Below are 13,288 nucleotides of genomic sequence, written 5' to 3'. Positions count from 1 at the left end.
TCTAGGCCTGGCTCTACATCCACTGAGCTACCCAACTGCCCCTCTATGCAAGTGCTTTTCAAATGTATCAGCCAATGCCTTTGCTCTGAAGATCTGATTCATTTTGTGTTTGTCCTAATTTCTCCATTTGGAACTGATGGCCTCTCTTAGGTGGCCCTGGGAGAGATGTCTTTATCCATTTGTTGATGATACTGTCACTGTACCGAAAAGATACATCATCATCTCTAATATCTTCTTTGTGTTTAGGCTTTGAACTTGGGTCATTTCTTAACATTGAATCTAGTTCGTTGAATCGGTGAGAGAGCTTCTCTGACCTTGAGTGCAATTCCTGCCCAGTCAACTTATGACTCAGTAACTAGTGTAGATGTAGTTCCTCTGAGTTTGAGAAGCCTTCTTATCCTTGGATGTTGATAGCTTGGTTTCTTCACACAAGTGAGGAGTTGGGGAAGCCTTGAAGTACTTCATGCTGCAGCTTTGATCTTGGGTACTGGGTTGAGATGGCAGTGCATCTCCAACAAATGGGAACCAAGAATCTTTTCTGGAAATGGCTCAAATGATCCTATAAACATTGGTTGTTCTTGCTTTTCACCATCATCAAAGGCTGGTAGTAATCTTTTCCCATAGGGCGGAGTGCATGAGGCTGAAGAAGATGGTGTGGTGGCCACAAAGGAAGAGCTGAGCCAATGCAATTGATGTACTGTCTGCTATGCAATTAGAACAGCATGAGGTAGAGTTCACAGAAACTTCCTGAGCCTTGGTCTCCTGTAAGTTTTTACTCTGTGATGATTCCATCTTTCCTTGAAGAACATGTGTGAGCTGTATCCTCAAGTCTCCTTAAGACACAAGGGCACTCTGATCCAGCTGTGTCCCAAAATGGAACAAAAAGCCCAGAAGACTGAAAAAAACCTTCTGGATGATGTCATTACCTGCATTGGCTTGGGCTCTCTAATCTTGGCTTCTGGTTCTTCTAAAAGTCTATACTGAGAATTGGTTCTTTAGCTCCTCAGTCAGGTTCACTGCTTTCTTTTCTGAGAAGATGCCTCATTGTTTTCTGAGAGAGACTCCAGCAATCCAGGAAATATTTCTAAGAGGTTTTTAATAGACTCCTTCTTTCTCTAACATGATTTTCTCCTGTAATGTGGACCAAGCTGACCTGCAGGTAATCCCAGGCCAGTGAATTGCTTGTGTGTATTGTGCATGAACTTTTGGGTTTTTAGGGACAGTAATGAGACCTAGTACTACTTCTCCCAAGAATACGATGTTAATGCATCACCAGCACATTCACATCACTTTCTGAAAGAGAGAGTGTATCCTCAGGCAAATGGGATACTTCAAAAGAAGGTTCCTGGTAAGGGGTACCCCCCTCCCCCCCGTTCCCCCCCCCCCCGGGCTGTATAGGAGAGGTTTAGAACATGGAGGGGAAGGACAGTGAGATGCTGAGGTACCTGGGAAAGCCTATGGAGGGATGCTCAAGGGCCTCTGGCTTCACTTCTGCCTCAGCAGATGGCCAGGCACCCAGCAGTTTCAGGACTACAACGCCAGTTCTCCTGGGAGCTTCAGTTTGACAGACCAGTGGTCTCCCTAGAGAGTTAGCCCAGGACTTCCCCATCTCTACATTTTTTGTTCTTTGCTTTATCTTTAATCCCCCATACTGCCCAGCTTTGTACTTATTACTTGCTCAATAATTGTTTTTGAATGAATAAGAAAGAAGTCTATAGCCCCATTGAGCCTTTAAGTATGTTAAACCCTCTCTAAATCAGAGATTTAAACTTTCTCTTTCCTATGCATAATTTGCCATAATCAGTCTGGCACAATGCCATGTTTCTGATTATTATCATTAAGTCAGTGGCATTAGTGTCAAGGAAGTTTGGATTAACAGACTGTGTTTCTCATTAACTGACTTATAAAAAGAAAATAATTTAGAATTAAGGAGTGTAAAAAGCATAATCTGTGTCCCTTAGCATCTTGTGTCTCTTTTTTTCTTTTGAAGAGGCCTATGGTTATTATTGAACTGAATTGTTTAGGCTAAAGGCCCTTTAGGACACTTGATAACTTTAAATTGTTACTGAAGGTAGACTGGCTCAGAATGACATACTTTACTGTTTCCTGGGAGTGTCTTGAGTTCAAGCACAAATGTTAAAATGATAAAAGCTTGCTGTCCTAAGGAGATCTCTTGGTTGCAGTGCTTCAGAGCAGATATCATCGATTGAATTTGTTTTTAGGAAATATCATTTTATGTTGAGAACTGAGTTGAATGAGTGAATGAAAAAGCTTTTTTTTCCAATGTATTTTTATTTTGTTAAATATTTTCCCAATTACATGTAAAAAACTTTTTAACACTAATATATTTTTAACAACCTTTTTAACCTTCTGTCTGAGAATCAACGCAGAATATTGGTTCAAAGGCAGAAGAGAAGGAAGGGTAGGCAATTGGGATTAAGTGATTTGCCCAGGGTCACACAACTAGGGAGTGTCTGTGGTTAGATCTGAACTCAGGACTTTCATCTTCAGGTTTTACTCTCTATCAGCTGAGCCACCTAGCTGGGATCTATTTTAGAACAAAATACAACTTTCAAGCCATATGCCATGTATAGACTAGTGCTATCTCAGTAATAATTGATGTTATAGCACTGAATGTGAGGCACTGTAACATCTCAAATCATGAAAGAAAGATGAAGTTATTTTCAGTAAGTGTGCTGTATTGACTAAACTGAAAAGTACATTTGTATATTTTATCAGAGTTTCACCTAAGGCTGGAACTAAAAGGACTGGAGGGTTTAAAGGCTAATCTAGCTCTGTGTTACCTCAGAATCTGTTAATTGTCTCCCCTGCTCACTATGTACTTGCATGTGGTTGGGTCTTCTCTGTTGATTCTTTTTAGCAGACTGGTGAATGAATTTGTTTAAAGAAAAGGAATTCTCTACCATATTTTATCTTGTTTGTGTAAGTAACTACCAACATCTGCATTGATGCTAATTTTTGAAGTCTTTCATGGATAGGAGTACACTCTTTCTAGTCTGCATTGTAGCAGGAAAAGCTGAATTTCAGATGCTTGCTTTGTTTTATGGTCATCTTGGGAGTAATTACTTCACTTCTGGACCTTCACTTTCTAATCTATGAAATAAGGAGGTTGGGCATCCTTTCATTCTGTAAGCCCCATGAGCGCATGATCTGCCAGTCTTACATCTCTTTTCTCAAATTCAGGGATTCTTACCCTCTTTTTGTGTAATTGGATCCCTTTGATAATCTGGTGAATCCTATGGACCCTTTAGAATTTTTTTCTTAAATTCATAATTGAATGAAATACTAAATTTCAATTAAAGGTTGGTGAAAAGAAAAAAAATTGTTTTCCCCATCCAAGTTCACAGACTGGTTGATGGTAATCCATGGACTGTGGCCACCATTTTAAGAACCCTTCCTTTAATTCAGTCCTCACCCCTATGCCCATCACGTATTGATGACTATGAACACAACATTTTTTTCCAAAAACCTTTACGTGCCTTTCCCTTGCTAATTAAATAGAATTATCTTCTTAGCCTGATATTTAGGACTGTTCACAATCTTGTTTCTTCAGCCTGCTCACCCATTTTTCCAGTTTCCAGCCTTTGGTCATACTATCCTCAATTCTGAGATAGACACCCTACCACTCCCTTCCTTCCTTATCCTTTTCCCCCCCTACCCCTCCTCTCCTTTCCCTCTCTTTCCCTTCTTTTCTCTTCCCTTCCTCCCATTAGTATTTCTTCACCTGTTGAGATCTGTCCCTGCTTTCTGTGCCCACTCAGATGCTTCCTTGTTTCCTTCAGCTGCAAGGGATTTCTTTCTCTTCAGATTTTTCAAAGTACTTTGGTTCTCCTCTTTGTACTCATAATCTAATTATAAATCCTAATTTGTGTGGCAGTTATGCAATTTGTTTAAGTTCCTGTGACTTATCTCTGCATTAAATCCTGAAGTCTTGGGGTGCTGGGCCTGTGAGTTATTTCTTCTGTCCCAAGTGTTGGGTACAAAGAACATAGGAAATACTGATCACATCTTTCTTGCATTAAATCCTGCAGAAATTTCTCCTTTAGTAATAATGTCCATTCTAGAGTCTAGACTTATAGGGAAAGATTTTTATTTTTAAAATCAGTCTTAAAACCTTTTTTTTTTTTAAACTCTTAGGGCTCCCTGGCACTTCTGACTTGAAAGGAGCTCATTGTCTATATTTCACCTGGCTTGTTTTCTGCCCCAGGCCTGGCAAGTTCACCTGGATTTCTCTTAGGTGCTAAGCTATAGATTTAATGGGGGGGGGGGGGACTGGAATTTTAGAACTTGATGGGATCAGAGAGAACCTCTAATTAATCCTGTTCTTTTTCTAAATGAAGAAACTGAGTCTCAGGAGTGGTAAAGCAACTTGCTTGATGTCACATAACTAGTTCTTGGCAAAGCCAGAGCCAGAATCCATTTCTCTTGATTTTCAGGTAACCATGGCCCTAAAGAGTTTTAAAGGCAAGGCAGACATTGTGTTTGTTCAGGTAATTTATTTATAAATAGAGAAAAAACATATATGACTTGATTTTTTCCCCTGGATCTGTGATTCCATTGGTTTGGAGAACTCTCCAAAAGGAAACTTCCTTAACAAAAGTAGATCATAAATATTCAGCTACTTAGGACCAGGGACACTAAGAATTTAAGTGATTTGTCCAGGGTCACACAGTCTTTAGTTATGTAGTGATCCTTGAACTTAGTTCTTCTGGACTCCAGGTTGGCTTTTTATCCACTAAGCTAAGTGTCAAAAAATCTACGAACTAGACTGAAACATACTGTATTTCCCTCCCTCTCTTGGGATATAAAAATGATGACTCACTCAAATGAGCAAACTTAGAGTCAGAAGGTAGGAGTAAAATAAGGCAATTTATTCCCTTCATGAAAGAGGGCACTTCAGTGATAGGCTAAGAAGTGACAACTGATTAGGCAGCAAGCTGCCATTATATCCTCCCGTTCCCCCAACACACACACAAAATTTAAAATACCTGTGACTGGGTTGTAGATTCTTCCAACTCAGTTCAGGTGAGGTAAGGGGAGCAACCAAGCTGTTCCTTGCCCTTTCTGTCTTCCATCAGTCTCCCTCCTAAGTTTGTCCCAGAGTCCTCAATCAACAAAAGGTAACAAACAAGCCGTTGAGAGCTGGATGCTCATCCTGAGAATAGCACACTCAATTCTATCTCACTCACTCCCTTCCCCTTCTTCCTCTTCCACAAAATGACTAATCTGGGAAAACATTTTATGTGATTGCACATTTAAAAAAAAAGTCTAGGGGTTCCTGAGAGTTAGCTAGCATTGACAGTCTTGTGGTCCAGCCTTGGAGTCAGAAGTACTTGGGCCCTAGACCTGTCTCAGGTGTACATGATTGTGGGCAATGCCTGGTCACCCTTGGAAGTTCAGGTGATTGGTTTGTATTGCAGGGGGTGTGGAAATTTCTGCCCTTGAGCTCCTGACACCCATTAAATCATGGGCTTGGAAATGTGATGGGAAAAGAGGCAAGGATTTAGATTGCAAAGATTTTCTCTGTAGTGTTTCTCTTCTAGTAAGCTTTCCTGGTGACTTAAGGTATTCTTTGTTAACAGCAACAGAATATTTTCACATAACTTGAAAAGCTAAGATGGTAAAAGGTACCTCTGTGCTAAATGGTACTAAAAGTGAGACATTGAGAAACTTGTAATAAGATGTAAATATTATTGTCTTGGAATTTTAGTTCATATGAATGAGAATGAATATATTTAGAAACTAGTTAACTTTTATTAAAAAAATACAAGCGTGTACTATAAGAAATGAAGGTTAATTAAAAAAACATGGAAAGACCTACATGAAATTTTAAAAAGCTTAATGAGTAGAACTGAGAGAACACTATGTATAGTTACAGAAATAATGTTTGAAGAATAACTTGTATGTTGCCACATCCAGAGAAAGAACTGATAAATAGAAACCTACAAGACATAGTTTTTAATATATTATATATTTTTATTAAATGATATCTTCTCTAGTGTAGGGAGGACAGGGAGAGAGATACCTGGGAATTTTTTTTTTTTTAATTTAACTCTTACCTTCTGTCTTGGACTCAATAGTGTGTATTGGCTCCAAGGCAAAAGAGTGGTAAGGGTAGGCAATGGGGGTCAAGTGACTTGCCCAGGGTCACACAGCTGGGAAGTGTCTGAGGTCAGATCTGAACCTAGGACCTCCCATCTCTAGGCCTGGCTCTCAAACCACTGAGCTCTCCGCTGCCCCCTTCCTGGGAATTTTTAATGTGATCAACAAACAAATTAATAAAAAAATAAACAAATACAAGTTTTAGTCTATTTTCTCCTGAATAGAAATCAGAATTCTCTCCTGCCCTCTTAGAGGTGGGATTTTCCTATGTTGGCTTGGGAAGGAATTCATTGTTCAGGGGCAGCTAGGTGTCTAAGTAGATAAAGTGCCAAGCCTAGAATCAGGAGGAACTCGGTTCAAAATTGGCTATAGATACTTCCCAGCTGTGTGACCCTGGCCAAGTCACTTAACTCTAGTTACCTAGCCCTTGCTACTCTTCTACCTTGGAACTGATACTTGTATTGATTCTAAAATAGGAGGTAAGGGTTTTTCTTTTTTTAAAGAAAAGAAAAATTAATTGTTCAGGCTTTGGTTTGAGCAGTAGATGCAGATTTCAGAAATTGAACTTTTCAGAAACATTACTAAATTTATTTCTAAAAAATGGGACAGAGAAGGAATGGATATAGAAAACAAGACATCAGTTAATTTTCTCCTAGATAAGATATTAGGATAATTAGAAATCATACAATTTATTCCTTTATTGACATTTCCAATTTTTAATATTTTGACACAATCTTTATGGATGTTTTTGCCAAAAAATTGAAATTTTAAAGTCATTTGAAGTTTTAAAAATCATTTTTTCATCCTGATTGAAAATATTGTATTGAAATCAGTGTGTTCTAGGTCAATGGCTTCCAAAACTCCAGTTGGATTCGTTGGTCTGGGCAACATGGGAAATCCAATGGCCAAAAACCTCATGAAACATGGATACCCTCTCATTATTTATGATATATTTCCAGAAGCATGCAAAGATTTCCAAGATGTGGGACAGGTAAAGTAACTATCTTTGTGAGTGTGTTGGAGACCTGTAGGGTTTCCAAATGTTTATGTTTTAAAATAAATCTGTATTTGAATGAGCAATGACATCTTGATGACACATATGCCTAGTAGAGTTTTAAGTCTGATAGAGTAAAAATGTTTTACTGTTCATTATGTAACTTGTTCTCTGGCTGTATATCTAGGACTCATCCCAGAGAGGAGATTTTTATCATCAAGCAGAAATTGGGAGGGAGGGTCTGCACAACTCCAGGAGACTTGGCCAAGTGATTTCTGTGGTTATTTTAGATCTCTTTCTCTGAGGGTTTAATGAAGGGTCTTAACTTTATCAGTTGGCAAAGCAGTAGGTCACACAGCATAATGAATTTTGGGCTTAAGAAGTGTTTTTTCAAAAGATCAATCTCTGTTGTCTTGTTTCTAAGGGTTTGTCTGATTTAAGGAGTTCTTAGGTTCTTCCTAAATGTGAGTATTGAACAATGATCTCTGCTGGTGAAGGGTTGTGTTGTCCAGCTTGATTAGATATTAATATGTAGGACAAAAATGAGAAGTAAGTAGCTAATTCTTTGCAAACACTTATTCAAGGCTTACAGTAAGAGGGTACATAGGGATATAAGAGCAACAGGAAAACAGTCCCTGCTCCCAGGTGATGGAGCACAGCAAGATCCTTGATTTCTATAGCACTTGAAGGTTTGCCAGGGGCTTTATAGTATCACATTTGATCTTCACAACCACCTTGTCAGGTATTATCCTAATTTTATAGATGAGGGAACTCAGGCAGACAGGATAAATCACTGAACTTGGGTCTTCTTAAGCCTTGATTCTGTGCTTGATGCACATTGAACTACCTCACTGCTTAGTGAAACTCATACAGGTAGAATAAGTACTTAAAATATATTTTGACAATGAGAGGGATTAGGAAAGGCCATGCAAAGGGGGGCTTGAACTAGGTTGGTGGTGATGTGAGAGAAAAGAAGGGGGGATGAATTCCCAAGATTTCATAGAGCTAGAATTGACCAGACTTGGCAGTTGATTAGATCTGGGAGAGGACAAAGAAGAGAAAGCAAGATGATGGTGACAACCACAGAAAGCAGACTGGGAAGAGCTCTAAGTTTGCAATTCAGAGACCTTGTTTTTGACTAGTGGATGATTCCCTTAAATCCTTTGAGTCTCAGTTTCCTCATCTATAAAATGGGGATAATGCTACCTGTAATGTTCTTTCCACAGACTTCTTAAAAAAGAATCAGAGGGGACAGCTGATTGAGATTTGCACCAATGTCCTCCAATCCCAAATCCAGTGTTCTTTTACATGATACCATGTTGCCTGCAAGAAAAAAAGGGTTGAAAAGAGGCAAAAGAGGAGAAAGTAATCCTGTGCAGCATTAGAACAGCTCCCAGCTGAGTCGTGTCCATAAATTGGTGACTCAAAAAATAAGAAATGAATAAAAGGAAGAACATTTACTCTCACCAATGCTGTTTCTTAGAGGCAGTTAGCCAGTGTAAAAGGTCAGCAGGCCACCCCAGGTGGGACACATCTCTTTGCCACATGCCCTTGTGGGGGAGACAGCAAGAAGGTAAAGGGTAGCATTGCCATATCAGAGCACAGTGAGAAGTGTTGGGCTACATACCTCGCAGAAGTTCAAAGCAGAGAAGCAGCCATACTGGCCAGCATCACACTTAGTTTCCAGTTTTCCATGATTCCTACTTTCATTTCTGTACTCTCACTCTTCACAATCATTTATAAATCAAGAAATGGCACTATTAAGATGAAGTTGGAAGAGAGATTGGGTCTGACCAAATGTACAAAGAAATCCATATTTCTCCAGAAGTTGCTAAGAGGGTAGAGTTGGAAGTGTTTTCAGGAATGGGTGAAATTGTTATGGTTTAAAGTGGGTATAGAATAGTGACTGAAGGCACAAGGGAGATCTTTGGGAGTCTGGAGAGTATCATCAGAAAATCATCTTCTAGGTGGGACTGCAACTCGATTCAGTTCAACAAATGACTGTTTGGCTCACTGTGCATTGGCTGTACTGGCTCACTGGGGCACTGTAGCCTAAGAACTACTGTGGTACTCCAGGCTTTAACTTGCCGTAGGCCTGGTTACTATCTTGCCTCATTAAATATTTTGAAGCAAGTTCATTAGCAATCTCTTTTACTTCACAGTTCATTTTTAGTTAATGGGAAAATAGGGCTTCCTTTACACAGATTTATGTAGCTACTTTTGCTGGACTCTTGTAAAACAAAAACATTATAAACCTAAAGTATTGAATATATTATGTTAAATATTATAAACACATCATTTTGTTTGGACCTTCATTTCATTGGTGAAGGGACTGCCTCTCTCAACGTAGTAAGCCAGCTCCTGCAGTCTGTGGCCTCCAAGAGCAGTCTAGGCCTGGGAGGTTGGAACTTGCTCAGCTTTATACCATATGTATCACCGGAAGAATTTGAATCCTAAGTCTATTGATTCTTGGTTTGATTTATGTAGTACTGAGATATGTAAAAAGACTTTACATATGTGATCTACTGAGTTTAACAAATAAACTTGTGAAGTGCTATGATCACATTTTACATCTGAAGTCACTGTGGACAGGGTGTAGAACTTACCCATGGTCAGAGAGTTAGTGGGCCTCCAAGGTAGGATTCAAACTCATTTCTGCCTGACTGCCAAAGCCTGTGCTCTGTGTACCACGGTAGGCTGACTCTGGAGCTGATCGAATCACCATGGTTTTCTTTTTTCCAGGATGATTTACCAGTTCTAAGCTGGGAAAATAAGCTCCTCTAGCTGGTTTTTATTTCACAAAGTTCCTTTGCTCTTTCTTTTAAATCCACTGATGGAGATGCTTAGAAATAGTAAAATGGGTCAAAGTCTGGCAGCAAGAAAGGAGGAGAATAACACTGGAGAGCCAGCTTCTGAGTGGACTGATTGTAAACATTGAATAATGAAGTGCCCAGTTCTTATGGAAGAAAAGACTTGATAATCCTGGGGAGACAAGTTTGTGACAGGTTTACTTTGGACTGGCAGCAGTGGTATATTAATACAGATGCAATTATACCTCTTCTTTTGGGGCTAGGCCTCTGCCCTGATTTTGGTCACTGCTATATGCAGCTGCTGCCTCCTCAATACAATAGATTACTTCTTTTTTAAACCCTTACCTTCTGTCTTAGAATCAGTAGTAAATATTGGCTTCAAGGCAGAAGAGTGATAAGGGCTAGGCAATTGGAGTTAAGTGGTTTACCCAAAGTCACACAGCTAGGAAGTGTCTGAGTTCAGATTTGAACTCAGGACCCTCCCATCTTTAGGTCTGGCATTCTATCCACTGAGCCACCCAGCAGCCCCTGCAATAGGTTTCTTAAAAGCCCTCAAAATCTATCAGTTACCTGGCATGTAGACATTGGCTACAGTCCAGTCATTCTTGCTCCCCCAGAGTGTCTGTGAAAAGAATAATTTTGATTCTTGTAATGATAACCTTATCCTGAGGATCCAGAGAGAGATCAAGAAGAAAGGCCCAGAAGTATAATTTTTCATGGATGACTCTCTAAGGAAGATGACAGGAATAGTTACTTGCAACAAATTGCTTAACTTGGATGAATTGGCCAATAGTTATTTTCAAAGAAACAAGTCGTGTTTGGGATTAATTCTCTCATATTCCACATTCTCAGTAGCTTTTTAATTTGTTGTTGGTTGGAATAACAGTGATGGAATCTTTAAACACAGAAAGTGTCCTTTAATAAATGAAGAATTTGGCCAAAGCAAATTCCAGAAGCATTCAAGAGGGAGATGGTTTAGAGGAATGTAAAAGGAAATGAAAATCCCTCATTTCTTTACTGTGCCATAGATAAGGAGAGGAAGGTCATTTAATGATTCTTCTTTTTTCTCTTTCTTTGCTGAAGGGGATTTAACGGATAGACTGGATTGTATTGAAACTAATGACTAAGTTCTAAGATTCTAGGAGCCTTTCTTGTATGTAATAGAGATTCTAGCAAAGCTCTATACACTTTAAGAAAAACATTTTCATCAAGCAAATCCTAATTTTCTATTGATAGTCATTTAAAAATTGGAGATGTATTCTTATGGAAAAAGAGATTGTTATTAAATTAAACTGAACATTCCGAGAAAGAGCAATACTGACAGGACAATAGACAGAATTGTAGAGTAAGATGAGTCAAGTTAACAAGTATTTATTAGATGCCTACTATATGCCAGAGATTATGCTAAACACTAGGAATACAAAAAGGCAAAAAATCCTCCAAATATCCCACAACAGTCCTTGCTCTCAAGTGACTTGTCTTTGGTGACTTTCCAATTTTCTTTCAGAACCCTCCATTAATTCTTCTACTCAGGTACTCTTTAATTGCTCAAGCACTCTCCTCCAATGTTTCATATATTCTAAAATTACTCCCTTTTTCTTCTTGCTTTATTTAACTCTTAGCTCTTCTAATTTTAAACTGTCAAGGAGTATTTTCATTTTAAATAAATGAGTACAGGTTGTCAGAGTATACTGGGAAGTTGTTTACTAAGTCTTGCTTTCATCCCCTGTCTCTACCCTGTCCATTAGGGGCAAAATACATGGAGTTTGCATTGCTTAGTAGTACTGAATCAGTTTCTCAGTGATTAATAACTTATTAAACTCCTGCTGTGTGCCAGACACAGACAAAGCATGAAATAATCCCTATCCTCAAGAAGCTTACATTCTATTGAGTCTATTCCTTCACTTTTCAAGTGATTTTGTATCTCATTTGTTTCAATAAAAATAATCGTCTTTCTCAGGTGAAAGAATATAAGCTGGCAATGGGAACCACCATGAATTGGTGACTTTGGATTATAATAATGTTGACATAAAAATTTAGTTTTGAAAAATAATCAACTATTCTGCTCAGGTTTCCACTAGACTTGATTTTTTTTTTCAATCGATCATGAGTTTATTAAACACCAAGTATGTTCCAGGTGGCACAGAGGCTAGAGTGCCAGGTCTGGAGTCAGAAAGATTCATCTTCCTGAGTTCAAATCTGGCCTTAGATACTTATAAGCTGTTTGACCTTGGGCAAGACACTTAACCCTGTTTACCTCAGTTTCCTCATCTGTAAAATGATCTAGCTGCATCTACACTGAAGGACCGGAAGACATGGAATATACTATTGCAGAAAGCAAGGGAACTGGGTCTACAACCAAGAATCAACTGCCCAGCAAAACTGACTCTATTCTTGTAGGGGAAAGTATGGTCATGTAAAATGATTTGGAGAAGGAAATGGCAAACCACTCCAGGATCTTTGCCAAGAAAACCCCAAATGGAGTCATGAGGAGTCAGACAGAAGTGAAACTATTCACCAACAATATATTCTTGGTAGTGTGTTAGCCACTGAAGATATAAAAACAAAAAGAGAACAGTCCCTTTCCTCATAGGGCTTCCAGTCTCGCTGGGAAAGAAAATGTGTACATATGTAAAGTATATATAAAAGAGATACAAATTAGGTACAAAATCATTGTGGGGAGAGGCACTAACAGCCAAGGAAATTGTCCCTTTCATGACAATCATGGCAACACATGCTTCTCTTTTCCATTCAGAGATCATTGACACTAGCACAGTGGGTATACTTTCCATTCCTTTTATGTTTTCAAATCTTTACTTTCTGTTTTATTAACAACTCTAAGACAGAAGGGCAAAGGCTAGGCAAGCAAGGTACCTATCCAGCATCACACAGCTAGGAAGTTCCATTAGACTTGATTTTTGACTCTGCCTTTGGCAACTTTAAGAAGTCTAGACTTAATATTGGGATCCTTATCAAAGGGGATGGCTTATGATCACTGATTGAGGAGGAGTTGTTAATAGTTATATTCTTGAGCAGATGAGGAGAGAAGCATTGCTGCCCATTGCTATAGAATCTTTGAGTCAGAAGGGCCTTCAGAGACCCTCAAATCCATTCAGGATCTGAACATATCCCTTCTCCAAAATACTCAACAAGTGATCATTTGGCCTTTACCTTAGGGTCTCAGGACCCCTACTGAGGGCTAACTCCCAACTTCTTGAAGCAGTCCATTCCACTTTGGATAGGTCTGTTTATTAGAAAGTTTTTCTTTATATCAGGGTTACTTCTGCCTCTGTAATTGCTAGTTCTATTCTCTAGGGGCAAGAAGAACAAGTGTATTCCCTTTTTTATGGGACAGATTTTT

The 13,288-nt window shown here is 38.9% G+C and overlaps 1 protein-coding gene across 1 annotated transcript in view; it reads left to right on the top strand.

Moving 5' to 3' along the window:
* The window catches only part of HIBADH (3-hydroxyisobutyrate dehydrogenase), a 163,615-nt gene that overhangs the window by 13,506 nt on the left and 136,821 nt on the right, over positions 1-13,288 (top strand). Inside the window, exon 2 of the mRNA XM_044678864.1 lies at positions 6,957-7,114. Within this exon, the coding sequence (XP_044534799.1) occupies positions 6,957-7,114 (158 nt within the window). The remainder of the gene's footprint in view (positions 1-6,956; positions 7,115-13,288) is intronic.

Source organism: Gracilinanus agilis, chromosome 5 (genome assembly GCF_016433145.1).
Source record: "Gracilinanus agilis isolate LMUSP501 chromosome 5, AgileGrace, whole genome shotgun sequence".
Classification (NCBI taxonomy): domain Eukaryota; kingdom Metazoa; phylum Chordata; class Mammalia; order Didelphimorphia; family Didelphidae; genus Gracilinanus; species Gracilinanus agilis.
This window is presented reverse-complemented; position numbering and strand designations above follow the sequence as displayed.